This window comes from Acinonyx jubatus, chromosome D3, assembly GCF_027475565.1.
Source record: "Acinonyx jubatus isolate Ajub_Pintada_27869175 chromosome D3, VMU_Ajub_asm_v1.0, whole genome shotgun sequence".
Lineage (NCBI taxonomy): Eukaryota > Metazoa > Chordata > Mammalia > Carnivora > Felidae > Acinonyx > Acinonyx jubatus.
In genome coordinates, this window is record NC_069392.1 from 72,059,684 (window position 1) to 72,075,790 (window position 16,107).

The window sequence follows — 16,107 nt, forward strand, 5'->3', positions numbered from 1 at the left end:
AGCACAGAGCCGGATGTGGGGCTCAGACTCAAGAACCATGGGATCATGACCTGAGCTGAAGTCAACACTTAATCAACTGAGCCACCCAGGCACCTCTACTTATACATCATAATTTTAATGTAAAAAGAAATAAAAACAAAAAATAAACAAAATATGATATCAATTTCTTTATTGTAAACAATTATTCAAAAGATAGATGTATTACACCAATTATTTAAACGTTTCTCTTTGTTGCTTGAACATTTCCTAATGGTAATTCGTAATGATATATGTAATCAAAGTGAAACTGTTTCTTTTCATTTCTACCTTCATATATTCACTTCAAGGTCCACTTCAGGCCTTCTTATTTAATATATTAATTAGTATAATTATAAGCACAATTATTTAGGCTAAAACTGAACTGGTATTTCTTTTCCTGTATTTCTCGTGTGATACTACTTTCAGATTAATACTTTTTATTCTCCATTGTAATTGTTTGTTTTATGGCTCAGAAATATTTATTCCAAAAACATTCCAAATGATAAAAGCTGAGACAGTAAAGATATAGGAAATAATCTATATATGACAAATAAATGATACTGCTAATGCTATTAAAAAGACAGTTTTGTATTTGAAGAGTCCAGATCTTTTTACGCTGCTGAAACTGCTTGATCTTAGCCTCAGGAAATCCAAAGAACATTCCAAGGTGAACATGGAGGGCACATGAGCACCTCCTATCCGTATCACATCCAGTGGTACTTCCGTGTTCAAAGATGTTATGCTAAGTGAAATAAGTCCTCCAGAGAAAGGCAGATACCATATGTTTTCACTCCTATGTGGATCCTGAGAAACTTAACAGAAGACCATGGGGGAGGGGAAGGGAAAAAAAAAGGTTAGAGAGGGAGGGAGCCAAAACATAAGAGACTCTTAAAACTGAGAACAAACTGAGGGTTGATGGGGGGTGGGAGGGAGGGGGGGAGGGGGGGTGATGGGTATTGAGGAGGGCAGCTGTTGGGATGAGCACTGGGTGTTGTATGGAAACCAATTTGACAATAAATTTCATATTAAAAAAAAGAATAAATAAACAAAAAACAAAACAAAAATGAGCAGAGTGAGACCTACATTAAATCCAGCAGTGTCTTCCTATTTTTGTCTTTAGAATACATTATTCTAATGGGAATCATTCTGGTTGTTAGGTCTGTTCAATGGATCCATTCCAAAATCTCGCATTTATTAACATCCAGCTTGGTGATTGAGGTGTAAGAGGAACCTAAGTGATCACCAGGTGAAAAGTGAATTCACACACTACACTACAAATGCTTGAAGCAGAATTCATGATCCCAATCTCCCACAAATGTGCCTGAAAATACACTGCCAAAACGTCTTCCATGTGGTATAAGGTCATGATAATAAATGTAAAATTAGAAGATTTTTAGCAAGTTGTTCTGAACTATGTTCTTATGAGGGTAGTTGAAGTAGGTGAAAGGCCAACTTATTGCAGGAAAATATTTACTTTATGAGTAAAGGTTCTTTCTGTCACAGGATGGTGCAGATCCTGTGAAACAAGGAAGCTGTTTCATTAAAGTAGCAAAAAGAAAAAGCATTTCTATAGTGTGGGAGTATCTCAGACCATCAAGCGAGCAGGTAGAAGGAATACTGACAGCCAAATCAAGAGGTCCAAATCCTCGCTCCATTGTAGCAGCAGGGAAAATTACCAGACCTCACAGCATCCACCCCTGTGAGATGGTAATAATAGTATGACTTGCTTTTGAGGTCTTTTGGGTAGATTAAAGCAATTAATACAGGTAAAGTACTTAGAATTGTTCCTGGTATCGGAGCCGTGTCATAAATGCTATTAAATAACTACATCTGAAAAACCAGCAAGCAATAAAAACGTGATTCACGAAATGCACACATATAGTTACGCAACATTTCAAGGATTACAGTACGTCAATGAATTTATAAATGCGTCACTTAATCTCATTTGAATGTATTTTTAAATATTTCATAGATAATACTGATATTTCACATTCCACATTGAGAGGCTTGAAGCAGCTTTCCTGAGAAAATGTTTACAGTCATACACCAGAGAGGATAATCAAAAGGCTTACAAGTAATTCACCCTTCAGCAGGGCTAAGTCTGCCCATTATTCATTTAGTGCAAGTGCCTTCTATCCTGTTAGCCCGTTTGCACTTCTACAACTTAGAGTCTGGTTTTCCTCATAGCAAGCACAAACTCACCTGTGATGAATGCCTGTATCAAAATGCAAGCACACTTTCACCAAGGCACTGGACATATGATGGATGGAGAATCTTCCCAGCTATAGACAGTAGCCACTGTTCCTCTTAACCCACAATACACATATTTTTGTGAAGGTGTGAGCTGACAGCATTGTGTTCCTATTCTTTCCCCCAAATATTTTCTCAGCTAATACAATGAATCTTATAAAGAAAATTAGGCACCAGGTCAGAGTCACAAACTGCATTTCTTCATGCTTACTTGTGGGTTATCTCTCGCAACCAATTCTCAGTCCCAGCTGAAGAACAATGGCTTCCAGAGGTGCGGTAAAATGCCGTGATTCTTAGCAATGGAGGGCTGCATAGATTGGGGAATTAGCTAAAAAGAACCTACTTCTCCTGCCCATAATGCCATAGAGAATAACTCTCTTACTCACGATAGGTCAGGAGATGAATTTATAAATTCATGTTAGGATATTTCTTGTTATTCAAAGTTAACTTTAAAATATATCATTTATTCACACACATGTACATATACTCTTCCATTTATGTACATAAAAACCACTATCAGAAGGTTATAGTTGGCAACCTTAAACCACTCCCTTCAGCAAAAATCTGCAAAAAATATTGATTCTTTTTGAAGTTTAAAGCAAAATTCATCTTCCATCAAATGCCCCAGGTCTCTTCACCCATTCACTAAGTTTTGAAGGAAGAGTTCCTTGCCTTGAATGTACATTTGTTTGATTTTCTGGAGTGTCCTCTTCCTGCAGAGCCGTTGACGTATAATAAATCCCATTGAATACTGCCAGTGAGCCATTTTAACTTGCACATTTAGTCTGTGTTTCAAGGAATAAATAAGACCCACATAGTGATCTTTCTTATTGAGATCTTCAGCTAGTCAGCTCATTTCTGGAGCCTGATCAACATCAGATAGGGCGTAGTGCCTTCAGTCTTCAATTCACTATAGAAAAGATCAAATAATTATTGATAGAGAGCACACTAAACTTTAGTGATATAATTGGTGTAGCACCACCGTTTCCATCTCCACCACCGCTATACGACCAAATATGAACTAATTGCTTTAATCTAAGAGATCTGGTGGTTAATTGGTTGACTGACTAATTCCCCATGAGACATGATAGAATCATACTGTGGAAGCATCTAACTTATGTAAATTCAGCTAGTTGTAGAGGGACAAGAGTGAGGAAGAGGGGAAGTGAGAGAGAATTAGAGACTATATCTGCCATTCCATGCAGTGAAGGCATGCATTGGAGTGACCTGGAGACAGGAAACACGAATCAACCCTCCTGCCAGGATGTTTGAGTCCTGTGGGCTTCTCAAGTCTGAACTTCTCCCCTCACTGTGTGATTCCAGTATTTACAATATATATGTATGTATATATGTGTGTATACACACACACACACGTTTGTATGTGCATTTTGTTGTTGCTGTTTTTGTCTAAGAACATGACCCTGAATCTCCAGCAAACACCCTTTCTGGTGTTAACATCTATATGTTTTAACGCTCAAAGACACCACCTTGCTTTTTAGTATTTACTGAGAGATACAGAATTATATTTTGTGGGTAATTAAAGAGATTTGCCTGGATTAATTTTTAAATGCATATGATTTTCCCCCTGAACAGCTGCTTTTCTACTCCAATCTCTCCCTTGAGTTATAATTCCACTGCATATGGGTGAACCCAGAATTACCACATCATACTACCACTTACGTTCTCAAAGCAGCCAATTGGCCATATTTCATTTTGTAAACATGAGACCTACCAAGTCATAGAAAGAAAAGAAATCTTTAAAACTAAAAGATGTTTAACAATGAATTTACTACAACTAAAGAATTGGCCATAGAAGTCATTCTTTCCAGCACATTCCCTGTGTACGGGCTAGAGTCTCTGCATTCAATACTGGAGTAGTTACAATAGACAAGCAGTTGATCTCTCCTTCACTCCACTCTGGCTGCGTTCCCTACGGGGTCAAAACAGCTGATGCCTCACCACCCCAAGGGGACTGGTATCTGGTAAGGGAATAAAAAAATCAATTGTCTTTTCCTTGGAAAGTCATGCTTGCTCTTCTGTTCTGGACTCATTTCTTCCCCCACTGAAGTGACTACTTCTCTCACTGCTTCTGAAATGTGGGTATTTCACTTCCTCCTGTAATATTTCTGGGGCTTAATTTCTTTTCTTTATTGGAAGTTTCAGGGCTACTGGCCAAAAAGTGGATAACTTTGCATCAGGGGGACTGACAATTTTAGAAGAATCTATTCAGAATGGCTTCATCTCATCTCTCATTACATATATCATTAGCAAAGGGAAGCAAGGCTGCAGGGAGTTCTGCCAAGGGAGATGGACCCACCTGAATTCTTGGACTGATACTCATCACAGAGGGCCTGATTTTCTACCTCAGGCACTGAACAGAAGAGAGTTTCAGAAAACAGGCTTCTGCCCTAGAGGGATTAGACTGGGAAATTCAAAAGCTGCTAGAACAGGAAGTTTTTAATCACTTTTTAAATGATTCATGTAATTACAGACTATGTTTTCTTTTAAGTGATAATTTCATAGAGTATTATGGAAATAAGAATTGAGCCCAGAAGTCTTTTTTTTTCTTTTTTTACAACTTGTCACTTCAGATTCTGTCACCATTATAAAGTGACTTTGATGGTTTCAACTATCGTTTTGATTGCTGTAGTGGGTCATTATCATTGCTTGATTCAGTTATTATTAGGTAGTTATTGAAGACTCTTGCCCTTAGCAATGCAGGAAATAAAGTGAAATACAAGGAACCATTCCTGCCTTCTTGACATTTACAATCTACCTGGTTTGAGATACAGTCATGGACATTTAAATAAATACAACTTATAATTAAAGTGTTCATCAATGCTACAGAAAACAGGAGTAACAGAAAAACAAGGACAATAAGGAAGATGATGTGCACTGCTTGTAGAAAGAGTTGAAACAGATACCTGGCTTGTTTTATGGCACAAAGCAAGAAAAGATATCTAAATTTATTCATTCATTTATTCAGTAAGTATTTATATGTTAGGCTTTGAGGATTCAATGCTGAATAACACAGGTCCAGTTCTCAAGAACTGGGAAACAGACAGTAAACAAGTGATTACATAAGTATTAATAGATTGGAATATTTCTCAAGTGGGATAGATGCCAACATTCATGAATGAATGTTCAACAAAGCTGTGAAGGCAGATGGCAGTGGGGGAAGAAAAAACTTACCTTGTAGAGACACCCTTGGATACTGTTGTTCTAGGAGTTTCAGACCAAAGTGCCACCTTGGTTTTTAGTTCTTTATTCTAAAGTGAAAAAAAAAAAAAACATTACATAGGTAGCACATTGATTAGCCACATGCTTAATACTTCTGATCAACCCACCACCTACATCACTCCTTGGCAGTAAGCTTGTTGTTTCAGTCACTCTATTAAAACACAGAATGTAGCCAGTTGAGAGTCACTATAATCTCTGAAATTACAAAAACATCTTGAAGAGTGCATACTTTTCCAAGGGATTAAAATAGAGTATTCTACATTAGCCTCTGAAATTCAACAGCTGAACTATGTTTGATTTTACAGTTTCTTTTATGTAGAAAGAGTTGCAAAGAACTTCACAAAATAACTTTATTAAAGAACCTTGTTAAAGACACCCACAATATTTATTACATGTTTGTCTTTCTTGTGCAATCTCTTGATTATAAACTCCATGAAAATAAGCACCATCTGTTCTTTACCATATAGTTCATGGCATTTTTAGCCTCAATTTTCTCACTGAAGCCTCCGTTTCTTGATCTCTATACTAGTGGTAAATAATACATGTCTTGCCTACCATGTTGAAGTCGTTGGAAGAAAAATCTCATATGATCATAATATTTTAAATCTCTTATAATTCTGGGAGATAATGCAATGGCTGATAATAAGGAAGGCAACAGTTTCATTTCTCAGGTACAAATCCTAGCACAGCCACTTGATAGCTTTGTGACCTTAGTTTGCCTAACCTCTCTGAGCCCAATGTCCTCATCTGTAAAGTGGAATCATCGTTTTTTTCTTCGCAGGTTCTGAAATGAGATATTCAATATGTACTGTGCCCAGTGTCTGGCACAGATTCTTAAGACTTAAGATTTTCTAGTCCAAGTACCATTTTTATAACTAAAAACTGAGGTCCAAAGAGCTTAAGTGCCCAACGTCTTGTTCCTGGCAGAACCAGGGTTCAAAGTCATGTCCTTCTGCTGCAGTGCCACTGTCTCCTCTACAGCATAGTCACACCAAGCACATTCATTCAACAGATCTGGAAAATGAGACTTAAAACAGCAAAGCATCATGCTCACAGTTGTCAGTTGGCTGCACTGGCAAGCCAGAGGTGTTTAAAGGATACACCAGTATAGTAGGGTCTGGGACTGAAGGGTGGCTCGGTGGGAGGTTGACAGGGGGTGCTATAGCTTTAAAAGAACAGTAATACACCAGCTCCAATACCTATTAGGAAATTAAGAAGCTAAAGTGTCATATAATTGAAGTTTAAAAGGTATTTCCTACAAGTCCACCAGATGGTTTGGAGCAAGCCAACACGAAAATGCATGTTTTGGGGAAACATGTTAGAATTTTCATGGAAGCCAGAGGTTTAATAGTTATGCATGCCTAGCAAATGTCAAGACTTTTTCCAGGTGCTTTCCATATATCTATTCTTTGATAACTTTTATTCTTATGCATATTAAAGAAATAAGGCTGGCAAAACTCAAATTGTTTAGGTAACTTGTTTCTGATAACCCACACATTGTATATGCAGGACTCTGTTCAAATGTGCAAGCTTTATGCAATCCTGTGTGACTCCAAATCCTGTGCTCTTTTCCCTGAAAGGTGTTCTTTTTCTGTAACCAGAAGAATTAGCTCAGCCTCCTTATATTACAAATAAGTAAATGGTGAGCCCCAGGAGACACAGAGATTCAATGATTTCTGAAGGGATTTCAGGTCTGATAAACATGAAACAGAAGAAAGGAAACCGTCAGGAAATTAATCAATAATTAATCTGCATCCATCCACCTATTCATCCATCTATCCAATTAGTTTCTGCCATGTCTATAGCACCAACCCATGGGCAGAGGGAATGTGAAGACGCACAAGAAAGCATGGATCTTCCTTTCCAGTATACAGTATACACAGCATGGTGGAAGTGATAAAACAAACATGTAAACATTAAAAAATGAGAAATAAAAAGTTCAGGAGATTCCAGAGGCAGTAGGTAATCACTATGTAAAAGGTATAACAGAAATCAGTGAGCAGAATAATTTATGATATTTTCATACACAAGGAGATTTCAGCTGGACCTTGAAGACAAAATGAAATGGCCTAGGTGGAAAAGAAGGGAGAAAAAGGTTCTTAAAGTGTGATCTTGGGATATCAGCAATATCAGCGTCACCTGAGAACTTACTAGAACTACATACCCTCAATCTCCAATAAGACCTATTGAGAAACCCAGGGTAGCCAAGGAATGTGTTTTAAGAAGCTCACTTCTTAAAGTTTTAAGTGTTTATGTGTTTTAAGATGACTCTGACGTCTGTTCAAGTTTGAGAACCACTGAACTAAAGTGCTGGTTTTCAGTGTTGGTTGTATATTGGAATTATCTGGAGAGATTTAAAAACTAATGAATCTAGAGTCTCATCCGAGAGATTCTGTTTAACTTTGTTGCAGTATGGGTTCAAGACTTTTCAAGACTCCATAGGTAATTCTAATGTGCTGCTAAGATGAAGAAACTAAGATAAAAACATAGAGGGAGGCAAACCATAAGAAACTCTTATACAGAGAACAAACGGAGGGTTGCTGGAGGAGTGGTAGGTGGGGGGATGGGTTAGATGGGGGATGGGCATTAAGGAGGGCGCTTGTTGATATGAGCACTGGGTGTTATATGTGAGTGATGAATCACTAAATTCTCCTGAAATCATTATTACGCTACATGTTAACTAACTTGGATTTCAATAAAATTTAAAATAATTTTTAAAAAAGATGAAGAACCATTGAAGTAAGGAAAGCTGAGACAAGATGTGGATTTTGCCCCTCCATATCCCTCAGCATCTGTACTGCATAATAACTAAAAAATGGAACAAAAGTCTTCACACACATTGATCATTCACTGTGACGTTTCAAGAGTCAAGCACTTAACTAAAGTCTCATGTAGGAAATGTACTTCAGATTTAAGAAACTGACAATAAAGATGTTCCTTGTATAATGGAGGTAAAGCTAATATACACTCCAAACAAGTGTAGGCACATATCATTGACCAAGTATGTTGCTGAGAAAAACTCCTCTGTATACAATACTCTGCAAGTTAGGAAGCAATTCAAATCACATCATGATGAGAACAAATACTAAAATAATCCAGGCTGGACAATTACGTAGAGGCTACTGGGATTTTGTCCAAAACGAATTCCTAGTTTCTCAAGTTGCTGAGTACCAAACAGTGCAAAAGCATAGGAGTTATCCTATTAGACTGTCTTTATTTTCATTTATCTCAACTTCCATGCTGATTTATTTCATTGGCTAGATTTAGATACTTATTTTTGATTCATGGGCTTTCATAGTTTTTCCTTTAATTAGAACAGCCATATCCACAAGTTTTATTACATCGTTACTTTACAAAACTACAAATCAATGACCAGAATATGTCTGCTTTTTTATGACTCTATCCAAGGATAGTTTATTGACATGATTTTACAAGAGAGCCTAATTTTTTGCATACTTTCTACCAACACATTCTTGTTAAATTAAATGTTAGGGATGATGATGGCTATATAAAATAAGATAATCTTCAATGTTTAGAAAATGGTATAATTTCTGAAGACACATTTCCCTATCAGCAGGTCATTAGTGAGGAAGCTAAAAATGCATGAAATGCATGAAATGTGAGAGGAATGTCAGAGCTGAAGATTAAGATGATAAAGATATCATACAAAAGTAGAAAGAAACATATTTTTGGTAGAGTTAAGCAGGAAATTTTCCAGTGATATTAAAAAAATTTTTTAAACCTCAAATCTTTTTAATATTTATTTATTTATTTATTTTGAGAGAGAGACAGAGAGAGAGAGAGCACAAGCAGAAAGGAGCAGAGAGAGAGAGAGGGAGAGAGAGAATCCCATGCAGGCTCTGTCCTTTAAGCACAGAGCCCGACGAGGGGCACAATCCCATGAACCATGAGATCATGACCTGAGCTGAAATCAAGAGTCTGATGCTTAACTTACTGAGCCACTCAGACACCCCAAAGATTGTTTTTTTAAAGAATAGAGTTATATGAGTGTATATATCTCCCTTGCAGAGAGCGGGGAAAAATACCCTGCTAGAACAGAAAGAATGTCACAGAAAAAAGTATTTGTTACCAAGAAAAGTATTTGTTACCATGACTCAAAAAATTGGAAAATGAAAATCATTTTAATATAGGAAATGTGACCATGACTAAAATAAATGTAAAAGGTCTGGCAAATTTAATGACTTCATTTCTAAACACATAATGTATGTACACACATATATTTCACACATTAATATAAGCACATGCACATACACACCCCCTGAGCACACACTTAAGTTAATCACTCAGATAAACAGATTTTGTGGTGGTGATGGGGGGAGGGGAGCAGGTGCTTCCAAGGCAAGAAGACTCCAATGCAGCAAAGTGATGTTGAACGAGTTTCTTAACTTCTCTGAATCTCAGTTTAATCAGTTATGAAATGTAGTAATAACTTTCTCCCAGAGTAGTTTTGAGGATTAAATAAAATGAAGCATGTAAGCATGCCTAAAAAGAGATGAATGCTTCTGGTATGGATGAGAAAACTATGCTGTCTGTGTGGTTTAGACTGGTGATGTGCTTACACAGGTTGTTCAAGCTCAGGTGACCACTTTTTATAAATGGAATCAATTCATCCTGTTATATAATGGATTCTAAAATAGGCAGCGGTCTTAAATTTGCAGTGAATGCCAGCCTACCCCTGCATATATCATCCCAGTTAAGAACTTCATAATAATCACTGACTAGGACCAGACCAGAAATAGGCTAACCATGGCTCAAGCACTCACTAAATTCAAGTATGTGGTCAAATATCACAGGTCCAGAGATGCTTTTCCTGATTCCCATCACTCTCTAACATATTGTCATATTCTACATTTTTCAGAACACTTATTCTCCCCAATTGTTTATTTACTTGTTTGTGTGTTATTATCTGTATTTTTTTTAACATTTATTTATTTTTGAGACAGAGAGAGACAGAGCACGAGTTGGGGAGGGTCAGAGAGAGGGAGACACAGAATCTGAAACAGGCTCCAGGCTCCAAGCTGTCAGCACAGAGCCCGACGCGGGGCTCGAACTCACGGACCGCGAGATCGTGACCTGAGCCGAAGTCAGCCGCTCAACCGACTGAGCCACCCAGGCGCCCCGATTATCTGTATTTTCAAATAAAGTATAAGCTAGATGAGGTCAGGGACAGTCTGTTCTGTGCATTACCCATATACTCAACATTTGAAACATTTCCTGGTACATCATAAAGACACATAACTATTTGATGGATAAATTAAATTCATGTGGTTTGGACTTTATAAAGCTGAAGTGGTTACTGTAAAATTCCTTGCTGTGAAGGAAAAGATTTATCTACAGAAGATAATAAATTTTGAGAATATATAAAGACATTCATCCAATAGTGCCATAGTTTGAAGCCTTTTTGTAAAAGAAAACATTAATATATAGTGGCTTGAATCAAGCTATCTACAGAGAATCTGAGACAGTATTGAGAGGTGCTTTCACATCACTGCAAAGAGTCTGTGGCCAACCAAGAAGTTTCCATGAGGGGAACAAATCTGTTGCTTTCTCATATCATACCAAGTGGCTAATCAGCAATTATTTGCTGAATTTTTGAGAAAATAGAAACAGAGTACACTGGAAACAAATACATTGTTCTGGTAGTACCATTGATACCTTGATCCTGTGATGACAGCTGGCACTTCATTACGTCTGACCCAGAACCCAGAACCACAATGCAGTGAAAGCCCAGAGACAGGTAATCTCTCCAATTAAAATGTATTACCAAAGTGCAGTGAGTAAAGCAAGAGGGCACTGGAGCCAAAACAGGCAGATACACCATTGGAACAGATTTCCAACATGAAACTTCAGTTTAGGATAAAAGGCATTTCAAATGCATGAAAAAAGCCCAGACTTCTCAGTAAAGTGAGACAACTAAAAAGTTAGATCCCTACCTCACACCAAACTTCATGAATTACATGTAAACTTGGATTTAAATGAGATTCCCAGTCCAAAATGGGAATCTGAGAACATGTGTTTATCATCTCCCCCTTCTTATATTTTATTAAAATAATAACAAATGATTTCTATGTATTAAAATCCCTTAGTAATAGAGAGGGGGGAAAAAGACTATCAGAAGATTGGAAATATGAGGACTGAAGGACTGTTGACTGCCCGAGCAGAGGCAGCTGCAGGTGGGCCTGTGGCCACTGAGGGAGATGACTGATCTTGCAGAAACCTAGAAGTCAGAGAACACATTATCAAAAACCTTAAAAATGGATATACTCTGAGTTACCAATTCCACTTCTAAAAATTTATCTTAAGGAAGGAAGTAAATATATAAATGATTAGTGATCTTTGTATAAAGATGTTGAATTCAGTGTTGTTTACAAAAGCAATACTGAGGGGTGCCTGGGTGGCTCCGTTGGTTAAGCGTCCGACTTCTGCTCAGGTCATGATTTCTCAGTTCATGAGTTCAAGCCCCACATCGGGCTCTGTGCTGACAGTTTGGAACCTGGAGACTGCTTCAGATTCTGTGTCTCCCTCTCTCTCTGCCCCTCCCTGCTCATGCTCTGTCTCTCTCTCTCAAAAATAAATAAACATTAAAAAAATTCAAAACAAAACAAAACAACAACAAAAACCCCACAATTGTAATACTGAAAAACAATCTAAGGTCCAACAAAAAGGAGTGAGTTAATTAAATTATTGTAGATCAATATAGTGGCCATTTAAAGATAATACAAATGAAATTTGTTTGGTAAGCATAGACTTCTTGATATATTGCTATATAGAGAAAAAGACTCCTCGGCATGGTCTCTTCCTACTTTTCCAATGTCATTCCATGCTATTACATACCACTCTCGGATTAGAAGCAATCACAATGGCTCCCTGTCCTTCTGCCTGACCTGCCCTACCACCCAGTTTTCCACTAAGCTCAGATTAAAACTCATTTTCTTAGAGAGCTTGCTCCCACCCACCAATCTAAATCTTCTATCCAGGTGTTCTCTCTCAGAATATCTTGTTCTTTTCTGGCAGAATGCTTCCAAAATATTGCAAGTTACGTGTTCATTTATGTGTCTGTCTCCCTCTCTAGGCAGTAAAGTCCAGAGTGCAGGGCTCACTTATGTCTATTTTATTCAATATTGTTTTCCCTGCCTTAGCATCTACATCATAGTAGCCACTCAATAGGTACTTCTAGAATTAACTACAAGATTGATGATGTGAGCAAATGAGTGAAATGAATAAAAGCTTAAAAATACAATGAAATAGGGGCTCCTGGGTGGCTCAGTTGGTTACGTGTACGAATTCAGCTCGGATCATGATCTCACAGTTGATGAGTTGGAGCCCTGCATCAGGCTCTCTGCTGTCAGCACAGAGCCTGCTTCGGATCCTCTGTCCCCGTCTCTCCCCACCCCTCCCTGTCTACCTCTCTCTCTCTCGAAAATAAATAAACATTTAAAATTAAATAAATTAAATAAATAAAAATACAGTGATATAGACATTATGCCATAAATAGTCTATATGTTTAATACCTATGCACACATATGTACCAGGCACATAAGAGTCCCATAGAAAAACAGATATACACAACTGTGCTGACTCATGGATGGCAGGTTTGCATAATTTTCTTATTATATTTGGCTATCCATATTTCTTTATTTATATAGAAAAGAATGACTATATATTAGTTACATACAAATCATAAAAGAAAAAATATTCTCTCAAGTAACATTTGCCAAAATGTTTGCCAAAAGTACACAAAGCTGTGAGGAAATACCCTTAGATACCTTTCTTGGGAGGAAGAGGCTCAAAGGGGTATGAATCCCATCATCTGAGGCCCCTTGAGACTGACCAGCCGTTACTGGGCACTGGAGGGGAAACCAGTTTTGAACCAATTATTCCAGAAAAATCGTTGCATTTTTCAGCTGCACAGAGATGCAAGTATTTTTATCAACCAGTCACGTGTAACCTAAAGAAGGTGAAAATCTAAGAAAAGCCCGAGGCTTCGAGGCCCCAACCTCCAGGACAGAGAGAACAGTGGTCCTCTGGGAAGGTCGACATGGCAAAACACGGCAATGGTTACAAAAGTTAAGATGTAAACATATTTACGGCCTCTTCACGTTATTATGATTTGTTTGGGGAAAGCAGAAAGAACACGGTGGTGCGAGAAACGGTGTGGCAGTGTGCTGGGAGTATGGTGGTGCGGCTCCTCCCTGGGCTACCCTGTGGGGGGAGAAAAGCCCCCAGAGAGGAGGAGAAATCTAGTGGAAGTCAGAGCGTCTCTGTGTTCCTTGGGACAGGAGTGCGTGGCAGGAAGTCGAAGCACAGAAGAATGAAGTAGAAAAGCTGACCCGTCCAGGCGGCGAATGATGAGTCTCTGACAGAGAAGGAAGCGGTGGCCCTGAGCACCGGCTAGAGCCCAGGTGGACGCAGCTGTGGCATCTTGGGCACTCCAGCCACCTCTGTGTGGGCTTTGCTGCACTTGCTGGGAGGTGGGGCACAGCCGGAGCCTGGGTCTGTAGCCGAAAGTCTATAAAGGGCTTCCCTAGTGAAGCGGAGATGAGTGGGTGGGAAGAAAAGCACGTTTCTGATGGTAAATTATGAAGCGTTATGCTAGGCTTCAGGTTTCAAAACACTGAAAAATAAGAAAATTACAACAGGCTTCTTGAAGTGGGTGAGCCCTGATGCAAAGGGTGGAAGCCGCGATCGATGTGAAAGATAAATGAGGAAAGAGAGGAGCACCTGGGTGGCTCAGTCGGTTAAGCGTCCGACGTTGGCTCAGGTCAAGATCCTGTGGTTTGTGAGTTTGAGCCCCACATCAGGCTCTGCACTGACAGCCTGGAGCCCGCTTTGGATTCTGCGTCTCCCTCTCTCTGCCCATCACCTGCTCACACTCTGTTTGTCTCTCTCAAAAGTAAGTAAACATTAAAAAATTAAAAAAAAAAAAAGAGGAGGAAAAAGGACATCTCAGGGCAGGAAAGAGACAAAGATGTAAGACAGCAAAGCCAGCTACCTGGCTGGGTCTGAATTCACACAAGGTGGTCTTGACCAGGCTTCTAATTCACGTCCACATGTTATTTTGTATCTCCCCAATATAGCAAGCATTCTGGAATATTTGGGTGAGCTTTCCACAGTTATTTAATAGTATTTAATGTTATAAAATAATGTTTAATACTTTAATGTTATTAAGAGTACCTCTCCCACAAATCTATAATTTCTTATGCATAGAAGACACACATCTACCCACACTCACAAAAAGACGCTCATATATACACACAGACACAAGTGCACTCACACAGAGATACTCAGGAACAATGACACACACACCCGTGCACACACAGACTCACTGTGTCACAGTGGCACACGAGCACACACGACACATCCACACACAGGCTCATGGAGACACCGAGAACCCACACACACACTCACCCGCAATCAATCATACTGAAATATACATCACATTCCCTCCTTACCTGGGCTTCAAGTATGTTAACTTTTTCTTTCAGATTTTCAATCCTTTTATCTTGTTCTTTCAAATTAGTTTTTAATCCTTCCATCTAAGAATTAGGAAACACAATTGGAAGAATCTCGTCAGACAACAGGGAAGTTACTTAAGTCAGAAATTGCACAGGTTTTTAGGGTCAACTGGCACCCATCAAGTTAAAAAATTAAATCCCAAAGCATTAGCGGGCTCAGCAGGTTGCAGGAAATAGCAGGGCACATTGGCACCTGGGGAGGAGAGCACGTGGGCAGTCCTATTAGACACTGTCATCTTTGGAAAACCTGTTTAAACCGAATCCAGCGTGCACGCATCCTGTGGGAAGCAGCTTTGGCCATCACTCTCTGTCTCCACCGCATAACGTTTTCCTACTGAGGGTACAGAGGTGGGTGGCTGTCACACAAGGCCACCGCCTGGCACGGGGAAGCTCCCCGAGGCAGAGATCTGGTCAGCCTGAGGCATCACGAGCTGAGCCTGCTTTGCTTGGGAAGAAAACCATCTGCCCAGAAACAATGAGGAACTGGGGAGGTGGGGTATGAAGACGAGAACAGAGCGGGAAGAGAATAAACCCAGGGGTTCTAAGGCCGATTCCGCCCCTGTCATTTCTGTCACTGAACTACGCTGAGCCTCAGCTTTCTCATCTGGAAAATGAGAATCTGGGATACCCTCTAAGTCCCTCCGGGCTCTCAAGTGCCATGACTCAATTCTCCGCGCTTTTGGTGAGGTCCTGGCCAACTGTTTTATTTGTGTCGGGGTGGTATGAGAGGTATTCGGGAGGATTCCTTTTGGACACAAATATTGGGTAGTAAAAAATGATGGAAGGTCTAATTTTAAGTCTAAAGCAGAGCCCTCAAACCAGATCAATAGATATCTCGAAATAAACTGCATGCGTACACAACCCACCGTCCATCTGGCTGCTACCTCAATTACCTCTTCTCTTTCACCTGCCAAGACGTTTCCAGAGAAGAATGGCCGGGCTACACCCCTGTCCCCACACACCTACTAAGTAAATTTGCTGTTTATGAGGTTATAAAAACAGATCATCATGTCCTCAGAAAGGGCTGAATCTTCTAACCTCCAAAATCGTCTAAAAAAACAGC

The 16,107-nt window shown here is 39.2% G+C and overlaps 1 protein-coding gene across 4 annotated transcripts in view; it reads right to left on the bottom strand.

The window, feature by feature from the left end:
* Window positions 1-2,711: 2,711 nt before the first annotated feature.
* Window positions 2,712-16,107, bottom strand: part of CCDC68 (coiled-coil domain containing 68) — a 48,888-nt gene continuing 35,492 nt past the window's right edge. For 2 of the 4 annotated variants that reach the window (XM_027069009.2, XM_015079027.3), the window contains exons 10-12: window positions 14,982-15,065; window positions 5,461-5,537; window positions 2,712-3,178 (exon numbers count right to left, since the gene is read on the bottom strand). In XM_027069009.2, the coding sequence (XP_026924810.1) occupies window positions 3,121-3,178; window positions 5,461-5,537; window positions 14,982-15,065 (219 nt within the window). In that variant the 3' untranslated portion in view covers window positions 2,712-3,120. Of the gene's footprint in view, window positions 3,179-5,460; window positions 5,538-10,641; window positions 14,144-14,250; window positions 14,416-14,981; window positions 15,066-16,107 lie in introns of those variants that run through there. The other 2 variants (XR_008291474.1, XR_008291473.1) reach the window with 2 other exon arrangements.